We start from the raw sequence: 15,485 nt of genomic DNA, 5'->3' as shown, positions 1-15,485 counted from the left end.
ACATCATATGCCCATTCCTATTTCTTTTTGTATTTTTTTGGTATGCTTTTTGATCCATTGTATATATATGAAGATTCACTGTATATAATTCAATTCAATTCAATTTTATTTATATAGCGCCAAATCATGAAACATGTCATCTCAAGGCACTTTACAAAGTCAAGTTCAATCATATTATACAGATTGGGTCAGATTATACAGATTGGTCAAAAATGTCCTATATAAGGAAACCAGTTGGTTGCATCAAAGTCCCGACAAGCAGCATTCACTCCTGGGGAACCGTAGAGCCACAGGAAGAGTCATCTGCATTGTACATGGCTTTGCTGCAATCCCTCATACTGAGCAAGCATGAAGCGACAGTGGGAAGAAAAACCACCCATTAACGGGAAGGAAAAACCTCCGGCAGAACCGGGCCCAGTATGAACGGTCATCTGCCTCGACCGACTGGGGTTACAGAAGACAGAACAGAGACACAACAAGAGAAACAAAAAAGCACAGAAGCACACATTGATCTAGTAATCTGTTCTACATTAGATGGTAGTAGCGGGTGAGCCGTCTTCTCTGGATGATGTCACAGTTAACAGAACGCCAGACCAGGTGTACCTACTATGAAGAGAAAAGAGAGAGAACAGAAAGTTAAAGCAGAAATGACAACACATAATGCATAATTGAAGAACAGTAGAACTCAATAGAGTGAGAAAATTAGATCCTGATATACTCCAGTAGCCTAAGCCTATAGCAGTAAAACTATAAAGGTAGCTGAAAGTAACATGAGCCACTAGTTATAATTTTTGTCAAAAAGAAAAGTTTTAAGCCTAGTCTTAAAAGTAGACAGGGTGTCTGCCTCACGGACCAAAACTGGGAGTTGGTTCCACAGGAGAGGAGCCTGATAGCTAAAGGATCTGCCTCCCATTCTACTTTTAGAGACTCTAGACTTTAGAGACTGAATACATTTTTCCTACTCTGCACCTTCTTGTATGAACCGATGTGGCAAGTGAATTTCTCCATTGTGAGATCAATAAAGTCTATCTTATCTTATCTTATCTTATCTTATCTTATCTTTAAAAAGGTTTTCAACACTTTCCACTGTGTTTTTATGCCGCATCATCAGGACATGTCAGAAAACAGCGGGCAGCAGCTGCTGGTGAAGGCTCGCTTCAACTTCCAGCAGACCAACGAGGATGAGCTCACCTTTGCCAAGGGCGACATCATCAATGTGACCCGTCAGGAGGAGGGCGGCTGGTGGGAGGGGATGCTCAATGGCAAGACTGGCTGGTTCCCTAGCAACTACGTGCGTGAGGTCAAAGGCTCTGGTAGGTGCCACAAGATCGGACACAAACATATGGGGAATAATTACGTCCTGGTTGGAGATTACGGGGGACGACGCAGATCAGAAGCTTAATAGAATTAGGACGTCCGTTAATGATGTTGATCTAATAATGTTCTGACAGAAAGCTCATATTCTGCCATGCTGTGTTCAAAGCGGCCAGGGATCAGTAGTTTCTTCCACTTTGAAGCGCAGCACCACCATCCGTTTGATATAACGCTGACGTTGTTGTGGCCTATCACTGACGAAACTAAGGCCACTTTTGTGGAAGATCGCCCTTGACGAGACCTCGTTCAGATTTTATTTGACGAAAGTTAAAACTGCATTCATTCATGTTCATAGTTCAGCTAAAATGCACATTCTCAGCATTTCACCATGCCTTCTTTAACTCCTTTGATTGAATAAAGTCTTAAAAATATATTGCTAATGCCGTTGTGCACCAATTAACATATCGATTGTCATTTGCCAGCTTATTTACGCCTATCCGATTCTGCTCATTTAAGTTGGGCTGAATTATCAATATTGCTGTCCTCAGTTAGATATTTCATATTTTAATGATAGCGGCACAACAGTGTCCTGTTTCACAAGATCCTGATGTAAAGTAAAGACGATCTGTGGTGGTATTTCTGCTATAGCTACCTTTACGATGGTCAGATGGCAACATTTGAAGTGCCAGAGAGGATTAAGGTACAGCCTTAAACTGTGCTCATCTTCATTGTCCATGCAAACACCCAGCTATTCTCCAGGCTCACAGTCCATGGCAAAACCCTTTTGTAGAAACGAGTTAGTATAATCCAGTGGTTCTCAATTGTTTTGAAGTGAAATTTTCAGGCCCCTCCATCCCAACAAAATTGGTCAAAAATTGAACTTTTATAATTTTCTGTTTTAATACATTAAAGCTGTCTTTCTGAAGATCACCTAGTATCCCTTTTAACATTTACAACATATATATGGGTTCATTTAGACCATATATGGTCTCTAACAACTATTATGTTTCATCATTGCCACACTTTTTAACTGTATTATATTAACAACAATATAAATGGCTTTCAGCCTGACTCGTACCTGCAGTCAACTTTTAACAAGCTATGAACCACGTATGGCACAACGATCAATATCAAGCCATTAATATTAAAGACAAACTTCATTTACACTAAGTTTTGTGCTTTTTCAGGAGTATATTAGTATTCATCATGCTAGTGACCGCAGATACAGACCAGACAGCAGGGGGTGCCCCCCACCCTGCAATACCTTCAGGTGCCCCACTATTTGAGAAATATTGGTGTAATCTGTTAGTTTTGATGTTTGGGCGTGAGCTTTTAGTTTATATACAGATTTTTATTTTAAGTGAGGGTAAAGGCATGTGTATTAGCAATAACAGGTACCCACAGAGTAATATTTGTGTGCAAATCAGTCTGAGCTGCACCTGTCCAGAGGCACAACAGTCGCCAAGCTCTTGCCTCAAAGGAGGAAATTTGTGACTCTTTTCCTGCATAATGAAGCTGGAGCTTTTAATAAAAGTTTCTCAGTTTATTCTGAGTTTTAACTTCTTAATAGAGCAGCGTTTATTATTGCCTGGCAGAGCTGAATTTAAATCCTCATGTGAAAAAAAACAACAACCTTTGTTCAGTTCGAAGTCTTCAGTGAATCTCGACGCCAATCAGCTCATTAGGCTTGTCATGAAACTAATATTTCAAACTCAGAAACGTTACCAACAAAAATACTCAATGCCTTTTTCGTACCACATTTATGAGGGCGCTGGGTTATTTCTGGCTTAGAGCAAAACTTTGGTTAATTAAAACTGGGCAACCTTAACTTTGACTTGCTTAATTAGGACAAAACTAATAAGTAGAGGACAAGTCAGCCCTTGTTTACAGAAATACATACTTCAAATGTCACTTTCCTGTTTGACAGTAGACAAGAGAACTAATTGTAGAAGTAGTAATATCCTTTTCTAAAAGCGTTTATTATTAATAATGTAATTCGCCTTTTGATTCAGTCATGGAATTATATTAATTGCTTATCTTTATCGTGCCATGATACAAATAAATGTTAATACTGGGGAAAAATAAAGTATCATTCCAAACAAAAACCGTCTTTTGAAACAAACATGGATCTGGCGCAGGCAAAGCACATTTTTCTCAGTGTAAACAAGGATCTGGGTCATGCAAATGTTTCCAGCAGCAACCCTGTGCGATTTCAACCTTTCATTTTGCATATTTTCTTTAGCGATTAACTACAGCAGCAGGGTAGGTTGTTACTGGCTCCCACTTTTTTCGGCTGTCAGCTTCAGTCTGGCTCCACCAGAACCTTTGTTATTATTAACCACACTAGGCTCCAGACGTGCCTTTAGAACTAAGCAGCGGAGTAAAGCTGTAACATTGTTGTTTTTGCTGTCCGTGACACTGATATTTAGACAGATGGCGTTAGCTTATGTCTTCTGGGAGGTTTACTGCTTCACTGTTGCAGAAAAAGGAGCTTTACCGACCTTGTTACAGTGCTTTCAAACATTAGAGTCGTTGCGTTAGCTTGTCGTTAGCATACGGCATCGTTTAGGATTTAATTTTTGCCTGGGTTGTCTGCCTTGTAGGAAACGTTCCTCCGAACAATGATTTTGTGTTTGTGTTGTCGATAAATAAGGTCAGTTGTGGTTTGCTGGCTGTTCGCACCATGTTAGCAGAGATTTAACTTCCAGCAGCTGATCTTTGTTGAGATGAGCGATAGCGGTGCAGGACTTAGGGAGTTTGTTGTGTAACCGGCGGGTTGCCGGTCGGATTCCCCTCTCCGACGGTCTGAGTAGTTGTTTCCGTGGGGAAGACACTTCACCCGAACTGCATGCTGCCGTCGGTCAGAGGGCCTGTTGGCACCGATGTATGGCAGCCTCGCTTCTGTCAATCTGCTAGCTGTGGCTACAAAGATAGCTCACCACCGCAAGGTTGTGAACGTGTGGATTGTAGTGTGAAGCGCTAGACAAGTACAAGCCATTTACCATGAATATTTTTAGTAATGACTAAATAAAGATATCTATTATTTAGGGCTGGGCAACGATTAAAATATTTAATCGCGATTAATCGCCCTGATTAATCGCGATTAATCGCGATTAATCGCATTGTATTTACAAACTCCAAGAATGAATTCAAAGTAGTGTAAAGAGCACTTTTATTTTAATGTTCTGCTGCCATATGAACAAAAGTGTTGTAACATTTGTAGCACTTATTTTATACTGGATATTTTCAACCCATCTATTGAATTTAGTGCACTAGTTGATCTTTTCTTCATAAGAGAACAGCAAGCACTGCAGCCAAAATATGGCCTTTTTTGACCTGCTGTATATTAGCCACTCCCTAAGCTTGATGTATCATGAAACTGTTGACCTTTTGGGTTTTGTGGTTTTTATTTTATTATTACAATTAAATAATAATAATAATGTTATGTTCAGTGTTTTTTCGCTAATCCACCTCTTATATATTTCAATCCTTATGTAATTTTGTCTGTGTTGTGTGCACCTGCCTGTTGCTTTAATCCTATAAATTTCCCCGTCGTGGGATAAAAAAAGGACTAACTAATGTTATCTTATCTTAAATAACACTTTTTAATATATGTACTGGGTTCTTTCAAGGTCTTAATTACATGTTATGTGTGGGCTCCAGTAACATCCATCCATCCATCCATCCATCCATCCACTGATCTACCTGGATGTTCCCTGGAGGACTGAAACGCCTCAGTCAGTGACGTCAGTCTGTGGGTCTGTCGGGGCAATGACAGAAGTTTCGTCTCCTCTCTCCGTTTCTGGGGCTCGACGTTTTCATGTTTTTTCACGTGCTTAGATAAATTTGTTGTGTTTCCACTAAAATGAACCGGCTTTTTACAAAACATACAGCTTGATTTCATTTACGGTATTAAAATAAAGCCAAGCGGTGGTACTTCCTCCGTTCATGTTTTTTCGCTGCTGCGGTCTCTCTCAGCTGTTTGTTTGCTAAGTTTGTGTGAAGCTGAGTGGGCGGGCCAGGCTGAGCCTGCGTGCTGATTGGCTGGCGCCGCTGAGCCATGTACGAGAGGGGAGGGGGAGCGGGAGAGTGCTTCCGTGACTGCTGCTGCAGTCAGCGCGCGTGCTGACTGACACTGACTGAAAGCATATGAGCAACATGCGTTAATGCGCGATAAAATAAATATCGCCCTTAATAGTCTAATGAATTAACGCGAAATTAACGCGTTAACTTGCCCAGCCCTACTATTATTCTTACAACTCTACAAGATGTACAAGAACGCGCACATCCTTCGCCCCAGGCTCCGACATCTCTTATGTGATGTTATTGCTCCCCGCGGCAACAAAGAGGAAGGTTTCATTCAGGCCTCCTTTAAAGGTGGTCTGGGTAATGCCTACCTAGCCTCGTGAGACCATCCTGATCTCGCGAGGTTTCAAGGTTTCACTCGCAGATCAGTCTGGATACTCTCCGTTAAAGAAAATTTGGAGCCGTTCACCAAACGAACGTCCAATCAGCGTTGGCTTTGAGGCGGGTTGAGGTGTGATGCAACGGGAAGCGCGACAGTTCAGTCTAAAGAACATGGCGGCTTCAGCCGATGAAACTAGCGTTAGCGTGGCTATCGAGCGAGTTTTATCGGAATTACAGAGTATTTCTTTGCTGAGCTAACGAGCCTTTACCTGCAGCAGCAAGAGTAGCTTGGCTTGTGGTTGTGTTTTCGTCGTCGCTCGTAACAGAGCGACGACGAATCTGATTGGTTTATTTGGCCCGTCTATCACCAACATAGACCAATCAGCTGACCAGTATTTTCGCCCCTTCCCAAAATTACTTCAACGGAAGGTTTCCAGATGGATATGCGGAGCAAATCTATCTGGCGGAGTCAGGTAAATGCCTACCTGCTCTGAACACAATCTGCATGGGGTGGTTGGATTTCATTTGCTTGTGTGACTTCCCTCATGAAGCAGAGTAGCAGCTGATTGTGTGTTGTGGCTACATGTGTGTTTGCATGTTGGTTGGTTAGTAGAGATCCATTTATGATTGATTCTTGTTATCTGGTGTGAACACTCGTGGTTATAGGTCTCCACTTGTGACTGGGTCGGACAGGACACATGCGGGTCTGAACAGGACCAATACGTCCACCCAGGTGCAAGTGGGTAAAATAAACTTTGCTCATAGGAGGGTAGTCATAGATTAAAGGTACCGCTCCACTGTATCTAAAGAAACCCTTTAGGGCAGTTGCTATGGCATCAAAAATTGATTGATTGGCTTCAGCTTTGTGATTCTCTTTCCGAATTAAATAGATTTCCTGGGTGTGCATGCCTTTGTGAATGATAATCTTCTGAATAAACCTCCTCACGTTCCTGGCAGAGCTGGTGACATCACAACAGCCTTTGTTGTTGTTATCCAACCTGATGGTCATACGGCAACACATCTATTGCTCATAAGCTGCTGTGGTGTGAAGCACGGTGGCATCTCTGTGAAAAGATGCAGAGTAAAAGGATGCTAGCAACACAATAAAAGGATTAATTGTTGATATTAAAATATTTTTTTTGTTTTTGTTTTCCTTAATCCCCAAAGGAGACATTTCTTTGATACCCGCCTTCTAACCGAGAACGCGTTAATTATTGTTCGTCATCTTTTCATCGGTTTAGCCACTGTAGGTTATAGCAGAGTGCAATGCAGTCTAAAGCGGCCAGCTGGCCAGTCATTATCAGGGGCCAGGACATCTTTGATCCCTGGAAGTGCTTTCCCTCCTAATTTTCCCATTTGCAAGGTCTTCCAGCAGTCCCAACGCTTCCACCGCGCAGCATTATGCACAAGTTTATTTGGCGGTTTACCGTAATTAAAGTGATTGCCTCACAGCATGTAACAATATATGTTATTGTCCCCATAATCTGTGGGACACGTCACATGGCGATCATCGGGGAGAGGAATGTGATGATAAGAAACCCAGATGAAATGTTGTGCGGCCTTTTCTTTAAGATTTAAGTTGGCTTATGGCCATTTTTTTTTTTATTAGAAAGGTCTTGATGTATAGTTATTTATCACCAGTGCAAGCATGAACAACACTGCAGTTTGGAGGTTTATGATAAAGTTGATCTTCATGCAGCTTGACTGCAATTCACCACTTTACCGTCTCCGTCATCAATTTCCCTCATGGGTCAGAGTTGCTGTGAGGACCGCGCGTTTTCCCGTCTAGTTTTTTTTATAGAGCCCAACTTTTGGACCCCTTTTGTGCTTCGTTTAAGAGCAATTTAAACCTCTAAAGATGGATACACAAAAATATTTTTCCTTTAACTTGCAAGACATGCTTTATTGTAGTCAATAAGCTTTATAAATCAGGGCTTGGTGTTTAAGCTTTTTCTAATGTGCTAAAATTTGCAAGTTAAACGTACTTGGTTTATAAAAAAATTACAATAATTTTGGTATGGACTTGTTAATATTTATCTGCTCAATAATGGAATGAAAATGAAAATAATTGTTGATCCAAAACAAAAAAGGGTCTTGCTTGTTTGCCTTTTTAATATTTTCTTGTTCTAGGAAGAAAAAAAAGTCGTTCTTAGCAACAACAGGATAGGGGTCACTCTGTTTTGGAAACACCTGCTGTATTTAGCTAATTCTGATGGAAACCAGTCTGTAAAAGCCACAGGGTCTTTGTGGTTCTGTTTGCTTTGAAAATAAACTGAAAGCAAGCAACAACAAAAAGAGAAAGGGAAAAAGAAAAATGCTATTAACAAATGCATTTGATCAGCCCTGGTTCAAAATCTAAAATACTGACCTTAAAACAATTAACAATTTTATTTAAACTAAAGCTGCAAAATGCATCGAATTGCAGTCGGCAGGTCAGTGTCCAATATCTAAATCGCAAAGGACTAGTAGAAGTAACATTTGGTAGGATGTAATACTTTAGGTTTCATGCATTCATGCGCTGCATATGTTGAAACAGTTTAATAGTTTCTATTGTTCCTTATTGGCTGCACCAGGTGTATTTTCCTGAGTGCCTGTGATGCTAATGTTGGTACATGACATAATGGCAAAGAAATAATAAGGGGCCTGGAAAATTAGGGCCAATTGCAATTGATACAAAAAGAGTAGCCCACTTAAATATTTTTGTGATATTGGTCAGCTGTTGTGCAATACAGAGAGGCTGGATTATCAGCAATGTTTTGACATTAGGGTCACTTTAGAATTAGAAGAATTAGACACAAACCAGACAAACCACAATATATGGGCTTGTCAAACCTGGTCTAGAACATTCAGCACTGATTACAGATTTTCCATGATCGGTGAAGCCTTTACTCTATTTGTAAAAACAAACCAAAAAAAAAAAATAGAACTTGATTTTTTTCTCCTATGTTTGCCTGGAGCTCCATTTGGACTTGTTCTTGTGAAGATGTCTGTATCCTTAGATCACAGGATGTTAGTAGATTGCTGCTTGCAAGATGTGAAAAAAGGCCTTTGTAGTAAAAAAAATTATTATTTAGCTCCATGCAATACTGCCACCTTCAGGTAAAATCAATTATTGCTTTTACTTTCTGATCAACAGATAAACAAGTGTCCCCTAAGTCTGGCAATCTGAAGAGCCCACCGAAAAGCTTCGACACTTCTGTTATCAGCAAGACGTACTATAACCTGGTAAGGATGCCTGGACATCTTCTGTTAGTCTTAATCTCACAAATATTTGCCGCCTAAATCCCTGATTTTGGGCTTGAAGGACATTATCACTGTTGGGGCTTTTTATTCATGCCTGTATATAACATTCCTCTCTGTGAAAGGGAGTCTTTATAGTAATTACAGAAAAACACCTTTTTAAAATAAATATTTCCTTTCATTTGGTAGGAGCACTTATTAAGTTTCTCATTCAATTTTAAGCTTGTAATTATTGATGTGACTCACAGTCTGGAAAATTACAAGTCAAAGCATATAATAAATCTGCTTAGCTTTCACCTTCAAACCCAGATACATCCTGTTTGCTCATTTTTGTTGTTATTTTTATTTTTTGTAGGTGTTACAGAACATTTTAGAGACAGAGACGGAGTACTCCAAGGACCTTCAATGCCTCCTCACAAACTACCTTCGACCACTTCAAAACATTGACAAGTACGACTTAATTCGTCTTGGTGAATCTGGACGGCGAACAAACAACAAACATCACCCGACCTGCACTTACATGGTTTGCATGATCTCTCCCTCTCAGGCTGAGCAGCTCGGACGTAGCTCTGATTCTGGGGAACCTCGAGGAAATCAGCACCTTCCAGCAGATGTTGGTCCAGTCGTTGGAGGAGTCTACAAAGTAAGTCCTCCGTGAGCACTGATCACTCACACCTACTGCAGTCTTTCTGTTTCGACAAACAGATCAGCATCTGGTGTTGTAATCTGCGCACGGGGTGAACCTCAAATTAATCTGGACATTTTGAATTTCAGAATACATTTCAAGCATTTTTTGCTAAGAATTTTTCCGTATTTTTATTCCTTTCTGTTTTCTCTGTGTACTTCACCTCCTGACATTTTGTTGGTCTGTGATCTTTTGTTTTTCTCCTTTTCCTGTTAGACTCCCAGAAAGCCAGCAAAGGGTCGGTAGCTTCTTTCTGAACCTCATGCCACAGATGAGGGCGCTCTATGTCGGTTACTGTTCCAACCATCCCTCCGCCGTCAATTTGCTTACCCAATATAGGTAGGTTCACACCAATGCTGTTTTTCCTCATGATAAATTATGTGTCTTTGTTAAATGAAAATGTCTATGGGGATGGGGTGGTGTGATCAATACTTTAAATCTATCAAAATAATAGTTTGTATCAGACAAATGTGAAGACTTGATCATCATCAGCTGATGCCCTCATTTTATTTGATCATTTCTGCCCTGTAATCCCATCCATCTGCCCATTAGCTGTACTTGCTTATCCTGGTAGCAGAGGGGGTATGGTGCCAATCTCCAGCAGGCATTGGGCAAGAGGCAGGGTGCACCCTGAACAGGTTGCCAGTCCATCACAGGACAACACAAACACAAAGAAGAGAAAAAATCATGCACACACTCACATCTAAGAGCAACTCAGAGAGACCAATCAACTTAACGCTGGAGGGACCCCACGCAGTACATGGGGAGAACATGCAAACACTGTGTAGAAATACCACAGGCAGGGATTTGAACCCGGGATATTCTTGCTTCAAGGCAACGGTCCTACAAGCTTCTCCTCCACACGGCCGCTGCCCAGTTAGCAAATCTGGCTTTTTTTTTATTTCTGCTAGAGGGTGCTCAGCTCGGGCGTGGTCAGGTTCCCAAAACTGAGTTCTGACTTGCGAAGCAGATCCAACGATCCACTTCTGCAGTGAACTGTAAGGGTCAGACAGAGTTGGTTGTTAATAAAAAAAAACAACAACCTGCAATTAGACTTTAAACTAGATGGCAGGAAAAAAAGGTATGAAATGTCACAGGTCCCCAGACGGCATCAGTTTAAAGTTTCTGTATATTAGGCGAACACTATGTTTGCTTGGGATGCATTCACAATAGTTAGAAACCTTTTGCTGCTTTCACCTGTATAGCATTTTGTGATGGTATCCTTTAAATTTAAAGGAATATAGCCACATTATATGCTTATATGAAAATACCCAAAAAAGTTTGATCATGATAAAATAAAGTTAAATACACCGAGACTCCATCCAGATAATGTTTGGATGGTCCTTTTTGTGGATAAAAATAGCCCAAGTACCGATGACCAGATATAAACAGGCAAGGCAGGGCAAGTTTATTTCTATATCACTTTTCAGTAACAAGACTATTCAAAGTGCTGTACATGAACAGAAAAACATTGCAGACATAGGAAAAGCATAGTTAAGCTAAGTAAATCCTTGACTAGACGTTTTTCATACATTAACAAACATACAGAAAGACTTAATCGTTTCTGTTAATAATAGGAAATAAGCTAAGTATATTCTTGGGGAGTAATTTTGTCCGACCTTACCAAAGCTACAAATAGAATAACTTCTTTTTTTTCATTGTTTGACTGGAACGAGCTTCATCATAAAAAATTCAAATCTTAATTGTTTATATTCAGAGAGCTAAAGCTTGAGGTTTCTGATCTGACCTTTCTTACACTACAGCTAAAACACAAAGCAGCATAGTAAGGGAAGAAAGCACAGTAGAGGCAGTATGTGTGTGGGCCTGTGTGTTTTAGTGTAATAATGTGTGTGTGGCGCCATCTCCTGGCAGTATGGCAGAACTATCATGATGATGGTTTGCTTAATTAATAATGTGAGTAAATGAGTAAATGTTCTGATGAACATTTACTCATGTCAGTCAACTCTGAAGTCACATCTGAGCCTCGGCAGGTTTAGCGTCCGCTTCAGTGAACATCAACGTTCGTTCTGTATTCCCAGCTGTATGTTTGAGGTTTTTTTTCTCCCCACTGGATCTTGGACCATTCTGCATCGTTTTGCTGGGAGAAGCTAATAGCCGTTAGCCGTTTTCTTGTTTTATGCCCTGCAGTGATGTTTTTCCGTTGTTATTATAAATAAACACAGAAGGTTTTATTTACTACAAATTGAGCAAAAGCAATGTATATAACACCAACATAACAACTAATGCACCAGCGGAACGTGATAATCTTTCATAAAAACGTTTTATGCAACCAAAGTGAGCTACTGACGTATAAATAAATAAAAAAGTCAAATAACGTGGCTATGCACCTTTAATATTCATGTCCCCCGCACCTTACATGAAATTATTTACTCTTTCAAACAACAAAACAAATGACACATCTGGACCGTCTGCCTCCGGCCGATCGTTGTTGGTATACTCTGAATCACCATAAACAGACAGAAATGACTCAAACATCTGGCGACATGTTGGCTGGGACTTGCTAAGGATTAAAGATAGCAGCTATTTCAGGGTGAATTAGGATATTACCGTAAATGTAATCTGTTTTCTCCTTCAACGTCAGTGACATACTGGGGGAGTTTATGGAGGGGCACGGCGCAGTGACTCCTGGGATCCTCACGCTGACCACTGGCCTCAGTAAACCGTTTATGAGACTGGACAAATACCCCACCTTACTCAAAGAGCTGGAGAGGCATATGGAGGTGTGTAACGTGGCCTAAGACTGTTGTTCTGAACTTTCTGTGTTGATCGTGAAATGTTTAACTATCCTGACATTTCTCTGGTGTTTTAGGAGAATCATGCCGACCGACCAGATATTCTGAAGTGCATGGGGTCGTTCAAGAGTCTCTCTGTAGGTTCTGTGCTCTCTTCCTCATGTCAGATGTGCGACCTAGCTGCAGAACGAGCCGAAGGCTGGAACTAAAGCAGTTGTCCGTTCCCGTCCTTCTAGGCTCAGTGCCAGGAGGTGCGGAAACGAAAGGAGCTGGAGCTACAGATTCTCACAGAGTCCATCCGACTGTGGGAGGGGGACGACATCAAGACCCTGGGCTCTGTGATCTACATGAGCCAGGTCTTGGTCCAGAGTCCCATGTGTGAGGTATGTACGGCGTCACGCCAAGCCGACAAGAGTCAGGTGTCCAGTTTTTCTCCTGGAGGTGCAGCTGAAAATAAATTTCAGTGTGAAAGTATTGGCATATATAAATGAATGGTGTGGCTATTTAAATGGAATGGCCTACAGGTGCTCCTCAGTATCATTACATTTGTTTCTTTAAGATCAAAAAGTGAAACTCAAATATAGATTCCTTCCTCACTGAGTGATATGTATTTATTCCTGTTAACTGATAACTACAGCTAATAAAAAAACAGTTTGTCTGCAAATTACTGTATTACATAAGACCAATAAAAAAAAATTTCTAATACATAAATGTCAGCCAGCTGATAATTATTTCTATGTGTTGTACATCATATGGAAAAAGTCTTTGGTTGGGCCTCCTCAATTCCGATCTTTTCATCTCCAAAGAAATCCAATCTGTGCCACTTCCATATGTGGTACTAATTCAGATACAAATCGGATAACATGCAAACTCCCCAGGGCCTTCTTGCTGTGAGGAAAGAGTGTTAACTACTTTTCCACCGTGCCAATCCCCAAATCTTATCGGACCGATACCAATATGTTAAAAAATTACTAACACTGGCTGGTAACGATGTTAATGCCGATATATTGTGCATCCACACTCAGAAACAGTCCATTGTTTTCCCTTTAGCCCAGGTTAGATCTAGCTGAAGTTGTCTCTGGTCTAAGGACTGACTTAACACAGGACTGATATGCCGAATGTGCAAAGTGGCTCTCACTCCAGCTTCAATTCACGCCCAAAACTCTTCCCCTATCTTCCCAAGCCTGCAGCTCTCCCTGCTGTCCGCGCCCCCTTTTCTACAACCCTATTCTTCTTCTTCTTCTAAACTTTATGATAATGTGCTGAGATACAAGTTATTAACAGATGGCTACTTTAGCAGTTCCATTTTGTTGCTTACCCTCCTTGTGGAGGGTAATGAGACTGTCGGATGGATTCCCCTTGGTAGTGTAACCAATTTCAAAAACAATTCCAGAAGATGGCATTTTGATAATATTCAGATTAAACTGCCAGTGAGGACATTTATTTTAGTTCATATACTTAATTTTTTTATGTAGCTCTTCCAAGGATGAGTGGATATGAATCACTAAAACTATAAACTACAAAAGCAGACAATAACTGACCTACTATTGTTGACTTTTGTGGTAAAAGCATCTTTTTTTTTATGCGCAAAGGGTCATTTAGGAAAATGTCTGCGTGGTTTTGTGGTCCTCCATCGGAGTGAAAATCAGGCTCATTTGTGGCTTTATGCATAGCTGCAGTATCAGTTCCGGATGTGTGGTGTAGATCCAGCCTGGCTTTGTGAAGGAAAGCTGAGCAATGGACATATTTAGCTGCTATAGAAGTATGTTGATGAGGCATCTGAGGAATATGATATGTGGCCAACAAGACGCTGGGCTCTGGTAAAACTCCCTTGAGGCATGAGGCATTAAGCTCATCATAACTGAAATCAGGACTTTCTGCAAATCTCCCAGTGAACTGCAGCTGAAGAACAATGGGTTGCTGTAGGGCTGGGCAATAAATCGATTTAGTCGCTTAACTCGAATGTACAATTTATTAAGATGACATTTTTTGGAAGATCAGGATTTAATTTTTTTGCTAATGCACTCATTGGGCTTTCTTGAAGAGAACAGCATGCAATGCTGTATATATTTTAGGAACATCCATCCATTTTGTCAAAATATAAAAAACACAAAAGTTACCATAAGACGAGACACTTTAATTTATTAATTAACTTTTTAGTTAGTTTGATGTTACACAAGGGAAATTAAGCCTGTTTTTCGCCCTTTTCATTTCACCAAAAGAAATTATAGGTTTTATTTCTATGTTGAAGATACAAAAAGAGATGAGACTCACTATCAACCCTCAGTTTTTATTAGGCAAACTTGAAAAGACTAGATTTTATACCCAACAGAACAGCATTAGGACAACAGGACACACCGAAGGATTTAAAGTTATCATCTCTTGGGTTTCTTTACCTTGGGTCAAATTAAATGAATTTTAAAGGACAGAGACGCCAGATCATTTGGCCCAAATGTTTAATTATGTGTTTTATGTCTGGTTTTGTATTTTGTATTTCTTGTACATTTTATGCTGCTGACTTGACCAGGTCACTCTTGAAAAGGGGGTTTTAATCTCAATGAGCTATTTTCCTGGTTAAATAAAGGATACGTGCATTAAGCCAAGCAATTCTAAACAACCCAAAGCACTTCAAGATTCATTGGGGAAATCATCAAATCAAGTGACAAATGCAAAAAAAAGGGTGGAGCTGACAGCCGTGCTCACCATTCTCACCCCAAATGTTTTGAAAATGTGTATAAATGAACACGGTAAATTTTAGAAAAGATTGCTACGCTGTTTAAAATTTTTTTTTTTTTTTTACTTTTGATAATAAGTATAACATCAATAACTACTAGGTTTTCCAAAAACTGACTGGCATTTTGAAATTGTTCAACAGTTAGACTCTCTCATCTTATAGAGATTAAAAAACAAAGCAAGCGCTCTTCTCTTTTGGCAACGCGTGATTGGTTTAAGTTTTACAGTGTAATTAATTGTTAAATTTTTACTCATTATTTAAATGCATTGATATCTGGGTGGAAAAAAATAACAAAGGCCCCTATAAGGTGGTCCTGTTTAGATATTTAGAGGCCCCTCTTGCATTCTGGATG

General features: G+C 40.2%; 1 protein-coding gene across 3 annotated transcripts in view; it reads left to right on the top strand.

Moving 5' to 3' along the window:
• arhgef7a (Rho guanine nucleotide exchange factor (GEF) 7a) overlaps nucleotides 1-15,485 on the top strand; it is a 48,386-nt gene that overhangs the window by 20,203 nt on the left and 12,698 nt on the right. For all 3 annotated transcript variants that reach the window (XM_036139122.1, XM_012864373.3, XM_012864375.3), the window contains exons 5-12: nucleotides 1,112-1,313; nucleotides 8,858-8,946; nucleotides 9,317-9,411; nucleotides 9,509-9,604; nucleotides 9,863-9,985; nucleotides 12,249-12,387; nucleotides 12,477-12,536; nucleotides 12,636-12,782. In XM_036139122.1, the coding sequence (XP_035995015.1) occupies nucleotides 1,112-1,313; nucleotides 8,858-8,946; nucleotides 9,317-9,411; nucleotides 9,509-9,604; nucleotides 9,863-9,985; nucleotides 12,249-12,387; nucleotides 12,477-12,536; nucleotides 12,636-12,782 (951 nt within the window). The remainder of the gene's footprint in view (nucleotides 1-1,111; nucleotides 1,314-8,857; nucleotides 8,947-9,316; nucleotides 9,412-9,508; nucleotides 9,605-9,862; nucleotides 9,986-12,248; nucleotides 12,388-12,476; nucleotides 12,537-12,635; nucleotides 12,783-15,485) is intronic.

This window comes from Fundulus heteroclitus, chromosome 7 (assembly GCF_011125445.2).
Source record: "Fundulus heteroclitus isolate FHET01 chromosome 7, MU-UCD_Fhet_4.1, whole genome shotgun sequence".
NCBI classification, from domain to species: domain Eukaryota; kingdom Metazoa; phylum Chordata; class Actinopteri; order Cyprinodontiformes; family Fundulidae; genus Fundulus; species Fundulus heteroclitus.
This window is presented reverse-complemented; position numbering and strand designations above follow the sequence as displayed.